General features: G+C 43.9%; 2 protein-coding genes across 8 annotated transcripts in view; both read right to left on the reverse strand.

Moving 5' to 3' along the window:
* Positions 1 to 18,687, reverse strand: part of IQSEC3 (IQ motif and Sec7 domain ArfGEF 3) — a 147,504-nt gene that overhangs the window by 73,163 nt on the left and 55,654 nt on the right. For all 7 annotated transcript variants that reach the window (XM_081209852.1, XM_081209857.1, XM_081209856.1 and 4 more), the window contains exon 2: positions 12,876 to 12,956. In XM_081209852.1, the coding sequence (XP_081065978.1) occupies positions 12,876 to 12,956 (81 nt within the window). The remainder of the gene's footprint in view (positions 1 to 12,875; positions 12,957 to 18,687) is intronic.
* LOC308596859 (uncharacterized protein) lies at positions 3,254 to 9,036 on the reverse strand (the record flags this gene model as incomplete). The annotated part of the gene is made up of 3 exons (XM_081212166.1): positions 9,018 to 9,036; positions 4,690 to 5,698; positions 3,254 to 3,278 (listed from the first exon to the last, which is right to left on the reverse strand). The coding sequence occupies exons 2-3, from the start codon at positions 5,670 to 5,672 to the stop codon at positions 3,254 to 3,256; spliced, it is 1,008 nt and encodes a 335-aa protein (XP_081068292.1). The 5' UTR covers positions 5,673 to 5,698; positions 9,018 to 9,036.

The raw sequence follows: 18,687 nt of genomic DNA on the forward strand, positions 1-18,687 counted from the left end.
TTCCAAAAAAAACCAAAAAAAAAAAACCACCACCACCAACCCATCATATCTAAAATAAGCCTAAAATCTGAGGTTCAGTACAGAAAATTATATGGCGTGGAACATATATAAAATTTTACTAGATATAACCCATTATAATGACATTTTTACTAGTTTTTATTCTGTTTAATGATGCTTTCACTGATTCCCTCCAAAGCACCATAACACATTCACCAATTATCAATTTAATATTATTGTACATCTGTAAGCCATGGGGTTCCCTCCACACCTGCTGATACCTAGTTCTTATGCAGGGATGGTGCCATTATAGCTGAATAAAGATCAGTACTCAAGAGAATGAATTTGCTATTAGTAAGTAGGACATATTTATGTATTCCTTCCTTCCTCAAAGGAGCTAAGGGCAGCATAAATGGTTCCCTGTTTCATCCTCCCAACAATTTGGTGAAGTAAATTAGACCGAAAGACAACAAATGCCCCATGGACACACACTGAGCCTTGTGGCAGAGCAGGAACTGAACCTGTGTCTCCCAGGTCTGAGCCTGGCTCTGCAATCAACCCAGTGTTTCCAAGGTGTTGGAAGGTCCCTATCATTCTCAGCCAGCTTAGTCTACGATCAGGGATGATGGGAGTTATAGTCTAACAACATCTGGAGACCCAAGGTGAAACACACTGGTCTAACCACCACACTAAACTTGGTCACATTTTGTTGTACCAGTAATACCACATGCCAAGTTAGTAGCCCAGAATAAAATGCAGTGCAGCTGCTTGAAAGTGAATCTGAAACGAAGTTTCACATACAAAATGCACAACATTTTCCAGATTTGAAATGTCAAGTTTTGAATTTAAAATATATATCTAATATATATCTAAGCTTCACTTGTTAAATGTCATTTTAGAGAACATTTGAGGTGAAAACAAATCTATTCAACCATTCCATAAAATTAGAAAGCCAACACACACACACACACACACACGAGTTCACTAAGTTAAATATCCAGAAACTGAATTGCGCATTCTTGAAATTCCATTTTCAGCTTCAGAGACTTGGCTATGAAGATTTAAAGCATGGTGGGGTTGAATTTCACCACATCTTTAGGCAGGGAGATGTTTCTGTTCCTTCTTCCTAATCTAGAATTAGGGCTGAGCTGAATTTTCAAACAGTCTTTATTATGACCAATCAAAAGGCAGTGGGGGCAAAGTGAAGACGTTTCAGAAAAGGACAGCATGTGTGTAGATGTTTGCATGAAAAGAAAAAAAGACATTCCAGGAACTGGTGTTTGTCTGTTTGCGTTTACCTTATGAACACAACAAGGCAGCTGAAGGAGATCCCCCACTCCACATTCATGCACACTTAAAAAAACAGGTTTAGAATGCCCTGATTGGACTTGCAATGGGGCAGAGCTCTTTGAAGAAAAGGATTCCAAGCTCAGCAGTCACACGGCCATACTAAGAAGTGTTGCCAAGTCAAAAGTCTGTCTTCAAAGAGAGGGCTACTCAGCTGACACCCTGCTTCTGGCTTCCTATAGGCATCTGGTTGGCTGCACTGAGGACAGGATACAGGACTAAATGGAGCCTTTGGTCTGATCCAGCAGACCAGCTCTTCCTATGATTTTACCAAGCCCCACACTGCTACGAGGGCCACACTACTATGAGCACAAGGGGGGGTGCTTTAAACCTGTTTTAAAGGAAAGGGAATCCTATGTCTACTTCATAAGCACACACACATACTGACCACTCAGAATTCCCCCCTAAGTTCTCAATGCCTGCATTCTTTCACAGGAAACACAAGTTTTCTTGGGAAACGAGTGCAAGGTTCAGTACAGTGCTATCCAGAATAGATGGTATATCTACACTACACATATATATTGGTTTCAAGAGTGTTCAGCCATCATGGTTTCCTGCAAAGAATCCATTGAAGTGCTGAGCGTTCTCTGTTAGACATTCCATTTTACAGAACTGCATTTCCTAGATTTCCTTGAAGAAGAAAAATGTCTAACAAACCTATTAAGTCTGTGGTCTATAGGTATGCCCAGAGACAAAGGCTGCATACGCACCATACATTTAAAGCAAATTACACACACACACACACACACACACACACACACACACACAGACACACACCGGAATCCTGGAAACTGTAGTTTACTCCTCCACAGAGCTACAATTCCCAGCAACAAAACAAAGCTCCCAGAATATTTGTGGGGAGGGACATACTGCTCTTTAAATGCATGGTGTGTACACAGCCTTAACAGGACATTTGACAATCACTTTTGCAGAGGAGAACACCACCCTCCCCCTCCCTGCTGTTCCTTAGTGTTGATAAGCATCTTGCAGCTTCTGCAAGCCATGGGGGGGGGCAGGTTTGCTCCAACCACACTTTCTGCAGTGGAGGAGGAGGCGGAGCCAAGCAGCCCGCCCACTCTGCTGCCGAGGCCCCCGGGTCCCTTGAAGAGACAAGAGTCACTTCTCCGTTTATACTCCTTATTAGTCCCTATTCTATTTAATCGGCTTAGACTGATGAAGCGAGGCAGCGGCAGGGATCAGCCGGGCTGTTTAATTAAAGGATTGCGGCTCAGCCCTGCAGTTTGGGGGTTTGTGTAAATGAGCTGCAAGTACATTATTTAATCCATCACACGGAGACGAGACGAGGCATTAATGAAGAAAACTCTAATTAAAACTAGATGGCTGGCAGTTATTAGCAGCATCACTTCTGACAGGCTTTCTCATTTACAATAAAAAAATTAAATAAAAAAATAAAACTGCCTGTTCAGGAAAAGAAAAAGGGAAACAGGGAAGAATTCACTCTGTGTTATGTAATTTAAGATGCAGCGGCAATAGGCAAGCAGAGCAGGGCGGGGCGAAGAGAGCAGGCCTCTAAATCAGGGCTTAGCCTCATCAGGAAAGCCAGTTAGACTCCTCTAGAAATATGGCTGCCTCAGCATGAGTTCTGTTGAGCTAATACTAAAGATCTGATTGGCCCCAAGTGAGCCGATTTAGCTGACTGCTTATTCAGGATGCTAGGCTGGCTCATTTAAGTCCTGATTGGTCTTGCTTGCTCACCATATTTTCTCAGGTCCCCATAACTTTATATATATATATAGATATATATATATAGATATATAGATATATATATATATATATATATATATATATATATATATATATATATGCAGGTTTTGGTGTCTTCGGGTGTCTTCCCGTGTAAGAGTTGGGGTGTCTAGGCGACGTTTCGACGAGGTCTCACTCGTCATCTTCAACTCGTCATCTTCAGCTCTGTTCTAGTAACAAGAAGCCGAAAGCACCAGCCTGAAGATGACGAGTGAGACCTCGTCGAAACGTCGCCTAGACACCCCAACTCTTACACGGGAAGACACCCGAAGACACCAAAACCTGCATTCCTGTACCCGTGAAAATCTACGAAAGCATATATATATATATATATATATATATATATATATATATATATATACAGGTTTTGGTGTTTTCGGGTATCTTCCCGTGTAAGAGTTGGGGTGTCTAGGCGACGTTTCGACGAGGTCTCACTCGTCATCTTCAGGCTGGTGCTTTCGGCTTCTTGTTACTAGAACAGAGCAGGATCTCAGTGTTTGAGTTCCTATAAATACTGTTGAGGGGGTGTGGTGTATAGCCTCCAACGTTCTGGGCAGAGAGGAAGTTCCCAGGTTATTGTGCCTTTTCTTCTTTTGTTCATTAATTACTTGAGGGATATCTTGAGTGATTTCTTGAGTGATATTCTGAGTACCACTTAGGAGGGTCATTAGGTGTGGATTAGTTGCTAAAGCTTTCGTGTCTTGACCTCTTGAGCTTGTGAAGAGTTTTTCTGAGTTTTTCTGAGAAGAGTTTTTCTGAGAAGATGGCTGTACTGCACTTAGTTGTGCTCTGGCTTGGCTTCGTGTATAGGGGCGAGCTGTGGTTTTGTGCCCTGTGCCAGCCAGATCTGTGTAGGGATTGCAGGGGGGTGCAGCATCCGGAGGTGCCACTATGGTTTGGCTACTGGATGGTATCTGTAATTTATCTGTGGAGAGGGTCTGGGTTTGGGTCTGGTGTGGTTGATTGGAGATGGCGTTCTGTGTGCCTCTGGTTCTGGTGTCGGTTTTTGTGGGGAGGGCTAATTTCCAGATGTCTGGCAGGCGGGACGTGTCGTCACGCTTGTTCATGTTGTGAGGGTGTTTCTCTATCTCGATGGCTTCCATGATTATTCTCTTGTGGTGATGTTCCATGTTAAAGAGCAATTTGGAATCTGCAAAATTAATTTCGTGTCCTGTTTCTTTCATGTGTTGGTAAAGAGAGGAAGTTTTTTCTTCTTTTTTGACGGCATTCTTGTGTTCTGCGATACGTGCATTTATTCGTCTGTTTGTTTGTCCAATGTACGTGGCTGGGCAGACTTTGCAGGGTATTTCATAGACCCCTTGGTTTTCTAACTGGATTTTATCTTTTGGGTTTCTGAGGATATTGGCTATTTTTTGGTTGGTGCAAAAGGCTGTTTTGATATTGTGTTTATGGAGGATTTTGCTAATTTTATCTGTGGTGCCCTTGATATAAGGAAGGAGGGCCATGCCATTGTTTTCTTCTGTGTCTTGGTTTTTGGGGGGTGTTTCTTTTTGGATTAGCTTCGTAACCCTGTTTTGCTGGTATCCGTTGGCGATTAACACATTTGAGAGATTCTGTAACTCAGTTGTCAAGTGGTCTTCGTCAGCCAGGCGTTTGGTTCTGGAGATGAGAGTCTTGGCTACGGAGTTTATTTGTGCAGGGTGGTGGTGTGATTGTGCATGTAAGTAGCGGTTGGTGTGTGTTTTTTTCCGGTAGATAGTGTGTCCTAGGGAGCCATCAGGTTTTTTGTAGATTAGGACGTCAAGGAAGGGAAGTTGGTTGTTGGCTTCTATTTCCATAGTGAATTGTATTTTGGGGTGTAGGCTGTTGAGATGTGTGAGGAAGCTATCTAGTTTTTCCTTCCCGTGTGGCCAAATTACAAAGGTGTCGTCAACATATCTGAGCCAAAGTTTGGGTTTGTGTTCTGACTTGTCTAAAGCATTGGTTTCAAAGTGTTCCATGTACAGATTTGCGATGACCGGTGAGAGGGGTGATCCCATAGGTGCTCCTTCTATCTGTTTGTATCTTTGTCCATTGTGGATGAAGTACGTGTTGGTTAGGCAGTGGTTGGTCAGGTCCAGGATGTATTCGGGGGGATTGTATTTGTTTTGAATGGCTGTCAAGGCTTCATTAATGGGCACTTGTGTGAAGAGAGATACAACATCGAAGCTCACAAGTAGGTCATCGGGATGTAGGTTTTGCTTCTTTATTGTTTCTATGAACTGGAAGGAGTTTGTAACGTGTGAAGCGATAGATTCTGCATAGGGCTGAAGTTGCTTAGCGAGAAATTTAGCGAGATTTTGTAGAGGTGAGCCTATGGAGCTGACTATTGGTCTGAGTGGTGTTCCTTCTTTGTGTATCTTGGGGAGACCGTAGAGTTTGGGGCATCTGGATGATTTTTCTCTGGGGATGATTCTTAGCTGGATTTCTTCACTGATAGGAGAGGCTTTTATTTTGGATTTGGTGGTTTTTTCCAGATAGGTGGTGGGATCTGTTTTTATAGGTTGGTAGGTAGGGTCTTGGAGTAGATTTGATAGTTTTGCTTGGTAGTCCGATGTGTTCATCACAACAGTGGCATTACCTTTGTCTGCTGGGAGAATGATTATGTTGTTGTCTTTCTTCAGGTTGGTGAGTGCTTTCTGTTCTTCTTTGTGTAAATTGCTTCTGGGTGGTTTGCTGGAGCAGAGGATGTTGGTGACTTCGAGTCTGATTTTATTGGCTTCATCTGGGTTGATTTTGGTTAGGCTAGCTTCGACTCCGCATATGATGTTTTCCGTGGGGATGCGTCTCGGGGCGACTGCAAAGTTGAAGCCTTTGGAGAGTACTTTGGTTTCAGTTGAGGTGAGGATCCTGTCTGATATGTTATGTACTGTTTGTTTCATGGGTTGTTGTGGAGGGTGGCTGGGCTTCTGGCGTTTCTCTAGTTTGTGGAGTTTGTTGGTGTGTGTGTCTGTCTTATGTGAGGACTCTGTTTCAGCTCTCCAAACGGCTAGTTGTTTGCATTTGTCCCAGAGTGCAGGGTGGATTTTGTTACAGAGTTTGAGGTGAAGAGTGAGCAGATCTTTGTTGGTTTGGTTTAGTAGGTATCTTTTCTTATGTAGTTCGTTTCTGATTAGGGATAGTTCAGTTCGTTTCAGGATCCTTTCGGTAGCTGGGGTTTTAGAGTGGAATTTAAGTTGGAAGCATGTGGGAATTAAGTTGTTGTCTCGGCAGTTGCGTAGGAACAAGAGATCACATAAGATGGTGGCTCTTCGGATTTCTAGTTTCTCGTAGGTTCTTGTCAGCTGGAAGGTTTCCTCCCCGTAGAGGTGAGATATTTGCTTTCGTAGATTTTCACGGGTACAGGAATGCAGGTTTTGGTGTTTTCGGGTATCTTCCCGTGTAAGAGTTGGGGTGTCTAGGCGACGTTTCGACGAGGTCTCACTCGTCATCTTCAGGCTGGTGCTTTCGGCTTCTTGTTACTAGAACAGAGCAGGATCTCAGTGTTTGAGTTCCTATAAATACTGTTGAGGGGGTGTGGTGTATAGCCTCAACAGTATTTATAGGAACTCAAACACTGAGATCCTGCTCTGTTCTAGTAACAAGAAGCCGAAAGCACCAGCCTGAAGATGACGAGTGAGACCTCGTCGAAACGTCGCCTAGACACCCCAACTCTTACACGGGAAGATACCCGAAAACACCAAAACCTGCATTCCTGTACCCGTGAAAATCTACGAAAGCAAATATCTCACCTCTACGGGGAGGAAACCTTCCAGCTGACAAGAACCTACGAGAAACTAGAAATCCGAAGAGCCACCATCTTATGTGATCTCTTGTTCCTACGCAACTGCCGAGACAACAACTTAATTCCCACATGCTTCCAACTTAAATTCCACTCTAAAACCCCAGCTACCGAAAGGATCCTGAAACGAACTGAACTATCCCTAATCAGAAACGAACTACATAAGAAAAGATACCTACTAAACCAAACCAACAAAGATCTGCTCACTCTTCACCTCAAACTCTGTAACAAAATCCACCCTGCACTCTGGGACAAATGCAAACAACTAGCCGTTTGGAGAGCTGAAACAGAGTCCTCACATAAGACAGACACACACACCAACAAACTCCACAAACTAGAGAAACGCCAGAAGCCCAGCCACCCTCCACAACAACCCATGAAACAAACAGTACATAACATATCAGACAGGATCCTCACCTCAACTGAAACCAAAGTACTCTCCAAAGGCTTCAACTTTGCAGTCGCCCCGAGACGCATCCCCACGGAAAACATCATATGCGGAGTCGAAGCTAGCCTAACCAAAATCAACCCAGATGAAGCCAATAAAATCAGACTCGAAGTCACCAACATCCTCTGCTCCAGCAAACCACCCAGAAGCAATTTACACAAAGAAGAACAGAAAGCACTCACCAACCTGAAGAAAGACAACAACATAATCATTCTCCCAGCAGACAAAGGTAATGCCACTGTTGTGATGAACACATCGGACTACCAAGCAAAACTATCAAATCTACTCCAAGACCCTACCTACCAACCTATAAAAACAGATCCCACCACCTATCTGGAAAAAACCACCAAATCCAAAATAAAAGCCTCTCCTATCAGTGAAGAAATCCAGCTAAGAATCATCCCCAGAGAAAAATCATCCAGATGCCCCAAACTCTACGGTCTCCCCAAGATACACAAAGAAGGAACACCACTCAGACCAATAGTCAGCTCCATAGGCTCACCTCTACAAAATCTCGCTAAATTTCTCGCTAAGCAACTTCAGCCCTATGCAGAATCTATCGCTTCACACGTTACAAACTCCTTCCAGTTCATAGAAACAATAAAGAAGCAAAACCTACATCCCGATGACCTACTTGTGAGCTTCGATGTTGTATCTCTCTTCACACAAGTGCCCATTAATGAAGCCTTGACAGCCATTCAAAACAAATACAATCCCCCCGAATACATCCTGGACCTGACCAACCACTGCCTAACCAACACGTACTTCATCCACAATGGACAAAGATACAAACAGATAGAAGGAGCACCTATGGGATCACCCCTCTCACCGGTCATCGCAAATCTGTACATGGAACACTTTGAAACCAATGCTTTAGACAAGTCAGAACACAAACCCAAACTTTGGCTCAGATATGTTGACGACACCTTTGTAATTTGGCCACACGGGAAGGAAAAACTAGATAGCTTCCTCACACATCTCAACAGCCTACACCCCAAAATACAATTCACTATGGAAATAGAAGCCAACAACCAACTTCCCTTCCTTGACGTCCTAATCTACAAAAAACCTGATGGCTCCCTAGGACACACTATCTACCGGAAAAAAACACACACCAACCGCTACTTACATGCACAATCACACCACCACCCTGCACAAATAAACTCCGTAGCCAAGACTCTCATCTCCAGAACCAAACGCCTGGCTGACGAAGACCACTTGACAACTGAGTTACAGAATCTCTCAAATGTGTTAATCGCCAACGGATACCAGCAAAACAGGGTTACGAAGCTAATCCAAAAAGAAACACCCCCCAAAAACCAAGACACAGAAGAAAACAATGGCATGGCCCTCCTTCCTTATATCAAGGGCACCACAGATAAAATTAGCAAAATCCTCCATAAACACAATATCAAAACAGCCTTTTGCACCAACCAAAAAATAGCCAATATCCTCAGAAACCCAAAAGATAAAATCCAGTTAGAAAACCAAGGGGTCTATGAAATACCCTGCAAAGTCTGCCCAGCCACGTACATTGGACAAACAAACAGACGAATAAATGCACGTATCGCAGAACACAAGAATGCCGTCAAAAAAGAAGAAAAAACTTCCTCTCTTTACCAACACATGAAAGAAACAGGACACGAAATTAATTTTGCAGATTCCAAATTGCTCTTTAACATGGAACATCACCACAAGAGAATAATCATGGAAGCCATCGAGATAGAGAAACACCCTCACAACATGAACAAGCGTGACGACACGTCCCGCCTGCCAGACATCTGGAAATTAGCCCTCCCCACAAAAACCGACACCAGAACCAGAGGCACACAGAACGCCATCTCCAATCAACCACACCAGACCCAAACCCAGACCCTCTCCACAGATAAATTACAGATACCATCCAGTAGCCAAACCATAGTGGCACCTCCGGATGCTGCACCCCCCTGCAATCCCTACACAGATCTGGCTGGCACAGGGCACAAAACCACAGCTCGCCCCTATACACGAAGCCAAGCCAGAGCACAACTAAGTGCAGTACAGCCATCTTCTCAGAAAAACTCTTCTCAGAAAAACTCAGAAAAACTCTTCACAAGCTCAAGAGGTCAAGACACGAAAGCTTTAGCAACTAATCCACACCTAATGACCCTCCTAAGTGGTACTCAGAATATCACTCAAGAAATCACTCAAGATATCCCTCAAGTAATTAATGAACAAAAGAAGAAAAGGCACAATAACCTGGGAACTTCCTCTCTGCCCAGAACGTTGGAGGCTATACACCACACCCCCTCAACAGTATTTATAGGAACTCAAACACTGAGATCCTGCTCTGTTCTAGTAACAAGAAGCCGAAAGCACCAGCCTGAAGATGACGAGTGAGACCTCGTCGAAACGTCGCCTAGACACCCCAACTCTTACACGGGAAGATACCCGAAAACACCAAAACCTGCATTCCTGTACCCGTGAAAATCTACGAAAGCATATATATATATATATATATATATATATATATATATATATATATATATATATATATGTCCAGTAGCAACTTAGAGACCAACTAAGTTTGTTCTTGGTATAAGCTTTCATGTGCATGCACACTTCTTCAGATACACTGAAACAGAAGTCACCAGACCCTTTTATATATAGTGGGAGGGTAGGGTGTGGTTTTTTCTCAGGAGGGTAGTAGGAGAAGAGATAGTTTTTTGTTATTCTAGAAGCAGAGACAGGTCATGGAAAGATGGACCTATTGCAAAAGGATTGCTGTAATCAGGTGATAAAACAAGGACCATTGTGCCTGTTCCACAAGAAGGGCCAGCTCTACTGTTGGGTAGATGCTGGGTGGGGTGATGTGGCCAGCCGCGGTGAGGTGTCCATATAGGCTAATGCATACATGAGACTTTGAGTGAAAGAAACAGTTTGCACACTGCAAAAAAAAGCCTCACTGCATTTACCATAAAATTAAAGAGCATTTTGCATCGCAAGAACAGGTTCCATTCTGGTGGGAGAGTTCTGCAGAACTGTGCAAGTTCTAGAGACATAGGCAGACAGAAAAGGAGATTGTGTGCTCCTAGGCGGCACATGTGCGAGATTAAGATAAAAATGCAAGTGTGCAATCCAATTCTCTGTGTTTGCCATAAAATCTCAGCCAGAGAGCTATGTTTCTCCTTGGACATAGAAGGAATTAGTTACGCACAACTTTTCTCTATTATAGCATCTCAGCTTGTTAGCAGCCATCAAAGTGCTGAGTTGGGAGTTTCTGCAGTTGCCTGATATAATAACTTCACCGCATCCCCAGCGAGAGCGCCTCGATGCAAACTACTTTGGGGAGGACGGGCATGATTACAAGTTACAAGATATATTGTAATTAATTCCCCTACATTCCCTCAATTCCATGGTAAATGCAACTTTGCTATCGCAGCGCTCGCTCTCAAGGGGAAAGTGCATCAGTTACAAGATCACTTGTTGTCAGTGCTTTCTCAAGAGCTCCACCCCTCCCTCCCTGAATATTCATTCCATCCCTGGAGAGATCTGCAAATGGGAGGGCAACTGCATCAGTGCAGCAAATAAGATAAACCCAGTGTCTTGAGAATATTGGCTTGAGAATATTAGTTTTAACTGCTTCTTTCTGCCTAACCAAGAACCTGTGTGTTGCACTAGCTTGTAGTTTCAAACGCCACTGGTGGGATTGCGATGGAGCCGGAGTAAGTGGTGATTCAACTTATTTGAATTACCTAACCTCTGGTGCTTTCAAGACATAACACATTGAATACTACAACTGCTCTTTCGGGGGAGATTTTTTTTTTCATGCTTCCACATGGTATCATTATTGTTTCATCGCTATTCCAGAACATTTGGGCCATCAACCCATTTTCCCCCACATCTATCAGAAAAAAATCTAGCGAGTTCTGCAATATTTCTGTAGTGTGGAAGGTGTTTTGCACAATTTCCTGCAAAACAAGGGGGGGGGCAAATCAGGGCCAGGAAGGGGAGTGACCTGGAGAGAGGATGTAGCTGGAGGAAGAATGTGGCCAGGGGAGAATCCTGAGCGCCAAACAGAGAGGGCTGGGGGACTGAGCTCAAGATAATCAAATGCTTGACTAATAGGTAATACTACCGATACAGAGCTAGTTGGCAGGAGCGGGGACAGATTCACAGTCCAATTCTTTAAAAATGCAGTGCAGTTGGAATAACAGTGGTTCTCACTGTTCAAGTCTGTTCAGATGAACATCTGGAGCTTTTTCGCAGTATTCTAAAATTTAAATGGGCATTGATAATAATCCACATCAGGAATCATTATTTTGTTTCCAAACCTGGCTAAGTCCCAGTTCAGTTAAGTGAGCCAACTAGGAATGCAAATAGAAGGTGAATGCACCATAGCAAGTGAATTAATGTGACTGTTTTGTAAATAAATAATTAAATAAGATTATCATATATATATATATATATATATATATATATATATATATATATATATGACAAGCATTTCATCTGCATGTTTAAACAGAGGAACCAATGAAGACAGGAAGCTTGGTCGCAGGAAGCAAACGTGGAGAGGACTGGTCTTAAGCTTTCTTGCCTTGTTTCTAGCACCTTCTCCCCACATCCAGTGAACTACCACCATTTATTTTGCAGCCACCTCTGGACCTGCAGGCCTCCTAATTTGCTCCCACCCTACCCACCAACTGCTACTAGAAGCATCCTTAGCTGAAAGCTCTTTGGAAAACTTTTTTGGCTCAAGGGCAGGGCTGTGTGTGTGTGTGTGTGTGTGTGTGTGAGAGAGAGAGAGAGAGAGAGAGAGAGAGAGCATGTGTATGTATGTACTGTATAAAGGTTTCAGAAAACCCCAGGCTTCCCCACTCCCAACTGCCACCACCCCTGTTCAGGTTGTTTTGGAAGTGGTGATGCTTCTGTTCTTCATTTGCATTGTCATGAAGCCCATCCGGAGCGAGGCATTCAACAGCAAATTATGCTTCCTGCTCTCACTCTGATTTGACTTTGCATGTGTAAGGAATATTAAGGAAATGGCACTGGGCAGCAGCAAGGAGTATGAACACCACCAATGTCAAATAGGGTGCATGCTTCACGTATTTGTTAAGGAAGGTGGGGGCCTTTTGGAGCGTGTTGCCTCAACACTGAATAACACTTCTCTCTATTGTCGTTCCTTCTATTCTGTCCCTTCTGCCTTGAGCCTCCCCCAACCTGCAGAAACTCCCAACAACTCTCAACACCATGGCCAATGCTTAAGGATGATGGGAGTTGTAGTCCAAAACATCTGGAGGCCACCAGGTTGGGGAAGGCTCCTCCAACGTAAGAGAACTACACAACCGGGGCTGGGAAAGGAAAGTTTATCCAATTTCATGCTTGTGCAAAAGAAAGAGGACCCCCTGCCAGCCACTTCTCGGTGCAGCTAATCCCAGTGTTTTGGTTGTGAATGAAATGAAGCCTGCATGTTTTGTGTGCAGGTGAAAGCAGGGAAGGGAAGGCTGGAGGAGGAACACAGGAGCAAGCAGGGTATGAATCGACAAAGTTTCCCACCTTGGAGAAGAGTCTGCCGATGAAGACTTCTGCTCAGCGTCAGCTGCAGGGCAGCAGAACTGGTGTAAAACAGTCTCATTCCTGTAACAGAAGACAAACAGGGGCTGGTAAGAGTTCGGCTCACTCAATGGCAAGCTAAGGGGGTCATGTCCTCTGGTCCACATCCACTCCTGGCCACTGATTCCCACTGCTGGTGTCGGTCCAAGGAAAACTTGGATTATTAAAAAATGAAACTCCTGCACTGTGTCAAGTGATCAGCAGCATAACCCTGAAAGCCAATCCAGACAGTCCGCAGAGCACACGGAACAGTCGTCACAGGACCACACCATCTCAGATATACACAGGATGTGTGCATGTGGCATTTCATGCTTGGATTCTCCTCTTTGTTAAGATCCTTCCAGAAAATCAAGGAGAATGCTTAGGCAGAAGGCTCCTTGATGTTCTACCTTGATGTTCTGAGAGCCAGCGTGGTGTAGTGGTTAAGAGCGGTAGTCTCGTAATCTGGGGAACCGGGTTCGCGTCTCCGCTCCTCCACATGCAGCTGCTGGGTGACCTTGGGCCAGTCACACTTCTTTGAAGTCTCTCAGCCCCACTCACCTCACAGAGTGTTTGTTGTGGGGGAGGAAGGGAAAGGAGAATGTTAGCCGCTTTGAGACTCCTGAAGGGGAGTGAAAGGCGGGATATCAAATCCAAACTCTTCTTCTTCTTCTTCTACCTTCATATTATAGGAGAGGTGGGGGAGATGCATGGCAAAACACCCAAACCACCACCCCCCAATATAAATATCTGAATTGGAAAAGTCATGGGCAGGACTGTACCGTGTGTCTTGCTGAGCATCTTGTTCAAAACTCACACATAAAATCCATGTAGTTGGAAGCAACACATTAAATAAATTAATCCAGTTCCTTCCTCATACTGGGCTGAAGATGGACAAGTCTGCTGTCCATGAAATAGGCCTGTCTTCCCCAACTTATTAGCCTCCAAACATTTTGGATTACAACACCCATCAGCTCCAGCCAGCATAGCCAAGGATCATGGAAAATGGGAGCTATCCAAGCATGCCTGGACAACAGCAGTTGGGGAAGGCTGGTACACACACAAAGGTATGTGTATGTTATTTTTAATATCACTCTAAAAATGATTATAAAAAAGAAAGTGAACTACATGGATTTACATTGCTCTCGTATTTGTTATTCCAAAACAAAACCATTATTTTTACATAATCAATTCTGCTGTCTTCCTTCCTTCTGCTGAACAATATTGGTAAACTTTGTTATAGAAACCACATTCTGAAGCACCAGCTCATTAAAGATGAGGGCACTTTATCCTTCCAGTTGCTAGCAATTGCCATGTTAATGAATCTCACAAAACCTCACAGTCAGAATCATCAAATGACCAATGCAGTTGAGCCGATGAAACAATCTGCTGGAACGCCACAGCCCATCATCTCTTCCACAATTTTATTAATACTTCTAACCAATAGGCAGCAATAATTTGGGGCTCTCCAAAAACAAATCTGCAACAAAAATGCTCCTGCATTAACAAGATTAAATTTCCAACAGCGAGTATTATTACAGTTCAAGATCCCTTTCAGCTTATATATTATGCAGACTTATGCCCCACCTTTCAAATACTTCATAAGAATGGCTTAAAATAAAATATTAAAAACACCATAAAGTCACTTATAAGCTAAAAAGAGTCAGTCTATAACAGCAGCACCCAAATAAAAGAGATCAACAAAGTTAAAAACATTCAAAGTTTGATAAAATAAAAAAGGACTTTGCCTGGATTCAGAAAGGCATCAGAGGCAAGTCCACCTGGGGAGAACAGTCCTAAACCAAGGTGCCACCACTGAGAAGACCCTTTCTCAAGTGGCCACATGCTGTACCTCAGATGGTCTGGAACCTGAGAGAAGGCACTGGGGAAGGGATGTGAAGTTTCCTGCCAAGGATTATGGGATTTGTAGTCCTAGTCCCAGGCGGTAAAAGCTGTTCTGCTGAGGACTAGGAGTGTCCACTTCTCCCACTACCTCACCTTTGCCAGAAGCTAGATTTTTGGGGGCAAGAGCCAATAACAGAGGTTGGGTGAAGTTAGGCGGATCTTGTAGAGTCTGCAAGCAATTAGTGCCTTGATTCCACTTACAAGAATTCAAGCAGGAGTGTTCAGTTATGACCTGTTCAAATTCTCTGGACATCTCCAGTTCCATGCTCTCTACCACAAGCTACGGAAGTAGACATGACAGCTGTCTTGCGTAACTATGCAGGGTTTTAAATCACACACAGACGGGAGGCTCCTTGCTTTGACCCTTTGCCTGCCTTCACAGGATGAAAGTGAGGTGCCAGGCATGGTGGGGCTTAGCAACAAGCCCTGATGAGGACTGTGTTTTTGCACAGGACACAAAGTTAACCTAAACAAGGGTCAGATGTTTCTTCCATTTCAATATGAAGTCTGAAATAAGCTGCAGGCTAGTCTTAACTTTTTGCTGTCACACAATTTTCCCAACCCCATTTTAGGTATTTTTTAACATTCCCAGCATAAGGATGAATTTTGTTCAGCTCAAAAGCTCACATACTTCTTTGTTAGCAGTGCTACTTTTGATGAAAGTTATTCGTTTTATGACTCTGCGTAGTCCAAAGAGCAATCCTAGAAAAGATATGGCCGTGTCATACAATGCCATAGAAGAAGCTTTGGCGCAAATTCCAGGCACAGTCCAGCCTTTACCAACCTGGTATTCTCCAGATGTTTTGGATGACAACTCCCTTATTTATGCAGATTGTGCTGTCTGGGGCAGTTGGGAACTGTAGTCCAAAACATTCAGAGGACATCAGGTTGGCAGACGGTGTTGTATCCTGTCTGGCTCTGCACAATCCCATGCTTTGGCCCCAGAATTCTCTGCTAAACCTTATTAAAAAAACCCAACACCCCAGAGCTGCATCCATCAGGCTGTGTGGTCCTGTACCTTGGGATGCCTTTAGCTGCTCCAGCAGTCTGCACAACAGAAGATGGATCTCTGCATGCTAGGCTGGATCTAACTGTTAATCCCTCTTGTTTATTGGAGATATAAAAGCAGCCCCTTGTAAGCAATTTTGCAAGTTCTGCTTGGCTGGCTCATATCTAAACTGTAATTTTCCTTCAGCAACTGTCATTGACTCACTCTCTCCCACCATGCTCGCCCCACAACTGCAAGGGAGAGCAGGTTTTGCCATTTGCCACCACTCCCCTGTGTTAACCAGCTCTCCCCATATTATTATGGCTCAGTTTTAAGAGCTCAGTCACCTGAATGGTCTGTACCTGCCAACAAGCTGGGCCCGTGCACTTGGAAAGAAAGCAGCACAGCCTCTCCTGACCTCCCAGGAGTGACTCATGCCACAACGATGTGCTCAGATTTTGCAACACGATCCTGTGAATCTGTTGCTTACTTTTGGACACCAGCATTATGTAACCCCCCAACCACTCCGCCAGCACTGTGAGGGGTAGCCAGAAGTCTCCGTGTGTAGGGTTCTCAGCTGCTTTGTCAATCCCCTCTGGTTCTGCACTTTCCCTGGGACTGATGCCACTAAGGCAGATGAAATAATGGGAAAGTGAACACTTGGAAAGAGGATTAAAAGCACACAAGTGGAGGGTGACTGTATCCTTTCCTTCGCCAGAAGCCAACATAATCATTATTTTGCTAACTGAGTCGGATTGCTTTAAGCACCTGCAGAGATGGCTGAAGAATCACAGAATCTTGGATTCTTGCATTTGTGACTCTGGGAGGCAGGTCATTCCATTGCCTCAAGGCTGCTGATCTCCAAGGGTTTGCAACCATTCCAGGGGGGAGAGTAACCTTGGTAGACCATGTGGCTTTCCTCTGAGGCACAATGGCGAGGGTGGAGATATAAGTATCCTGCAAGACTGAATGTGCAGGGTTTCCCATGCAACCACGAAGGCTTACCAAGAGAACCGCAGTTAACCGCGAAGAGATCCTCAACAGCACAAAGACGAAGAGTAGGAAGGCAATTTATATAATCTTCCTTTTCTTGGCTTTGGAAATGATTAAAAAAATGATATAAATATTAAACCCTGAATGAGCCGCACAAGAAGGCTCTGTATAATTCCTGACACAAACTGCCCTGCAGATTCGCACAGACAGATGGCTAAAGATGGAACTATAAAAAGTCTGAGAAATGGGAGCACAGATTTAGCAGGTGGGAAGAGGGGAGGCAAGATTATAATTTCCCACTTCTCCATGTTTTTTTTTCCATTTGCTGGGAGGAGGGTGGAGCAGAACCTCAAGGGAACATTGAGAGCTATTCCTCTCCCTACACCAAACGCCTGACAGCTGCAATTAGGCTCCAGAGTCCAATCCGTCAGCACCCCTTCTTACCCTAAAATGCTACATGCATTAGTTTTCCAAATAATTTTTAATATTTGTCTTTGATTCACAGAACAAATTGATTGTATGAAGCTGCCTTGCATCTAGCTCAGTAGTGTCTACGTGTTTTTATTTCAATCTGGTTTTTATACATTTCTACTGCTTTTTTCAACTGCCTGCTAATGTTCTAACTGCTTGGGTTCAGTTTTAAGGGGGTGTAATGTGGCTTTAATGGGGTGATTATTTTATCATCATTATCATCGCATTTTGTGATGTGTTGCCCACAAACTGGTAGCAGCTTTCCAGGGCTTCAGGAAGGAGATGGCACATTTTGCATTCACAGCAAGTCTTCTTTGGCCCCAGCCTAGCTGAAAAGGGCCATTGCACAGGGACCAGACTTTCTGATAAACAAGGCATGCAAACTAAATCACACATTATTATGACATACACACTCACACACCACCAGACGCAGATTGCAATGGCATAGATGTGTACATGTTCACACATGAAATGCACCATGTTCCTTCCATATAGAGGCTCTCCATCTTGTGTTGGAAATGTCATTCGTGTGCTGGCACACTCGTTCATTTATGTTGGATTCTGCCCCGAAGCAAAACAATACTGGAAAACTATTGCAAAATCAATGAATGAAATAATAGGTTTTAAGGTCCAGCTTTGACCCTGCTTTGTTTGACAACTTATAAAAGAAAACATCACTTCTATTACTGTGGCAGCCAAGGGTGATTTACCCCAAAGACTGGAAAGCAGAACCAGAGACTTGTTAACAACCTTGAAGGCCAACTAGTTCAACTCCCAGTTCAATGCAGATCTGCAGTCAGTGGAGGTTGGTCCATTAGGCCAAATGGAGGACTGCCCAACCAACCTCACTCTGCTCAAAGCCAGCCCATCACCTGCTTGCCTTCTGATTTGCATCCAGTCCAGGAAGAAGGGAAATGGGACAAAACTACAGTTAGTAGGCTCTGTCTTTCTTCTGGTTCCACCTGCTTGCCTTCCTCCCTACCAGTCCTAAAGGGCACCAGCCATCACTCTCTATCATGCAAGATACAAGAGCAACATCTCTGATAAACGGCAGCCGTTTAAATATCTGAAGATTGCTGTGAGGTCTCCCTGCAATCTCCTCTTCTCTAAGCTAAGTATACCCAGGTCTGTTAACTATTCATCAAAGGACTTGGTTCCCAGGCTCTTCACCTTCCCCTGGACATCTTGCAGTTGATCAATGAACTTCTTAAAATCTGACACCCGTAACTGGTCAGGGTGTTCCAGAGGTGGTGGGGAAAACATAAAGAGAGTGGGGCTATTTCTATTAGCAGATAAGCAGCTAAGAAAAGCACAATTGTGTCAAAAATAACAAGCTGTGTTGGTGTAAAAGACAGCAGGCAGTAACAGGAAACTTTTATTGGAAAGGAAACTGGATGTAAATTTGATTAAAAGTAATTA

Source organism: Podarcis bocagei (assembly GCF_964188305.1).
Source record: "Podarcis bocagei genome assembly, chromosome: 10".
NCBI lineage: Eukaryota > Metazoa > Chordata > Lepidosauria > Squamata > Lacertidae > Podarcis > Podarcis bocagei.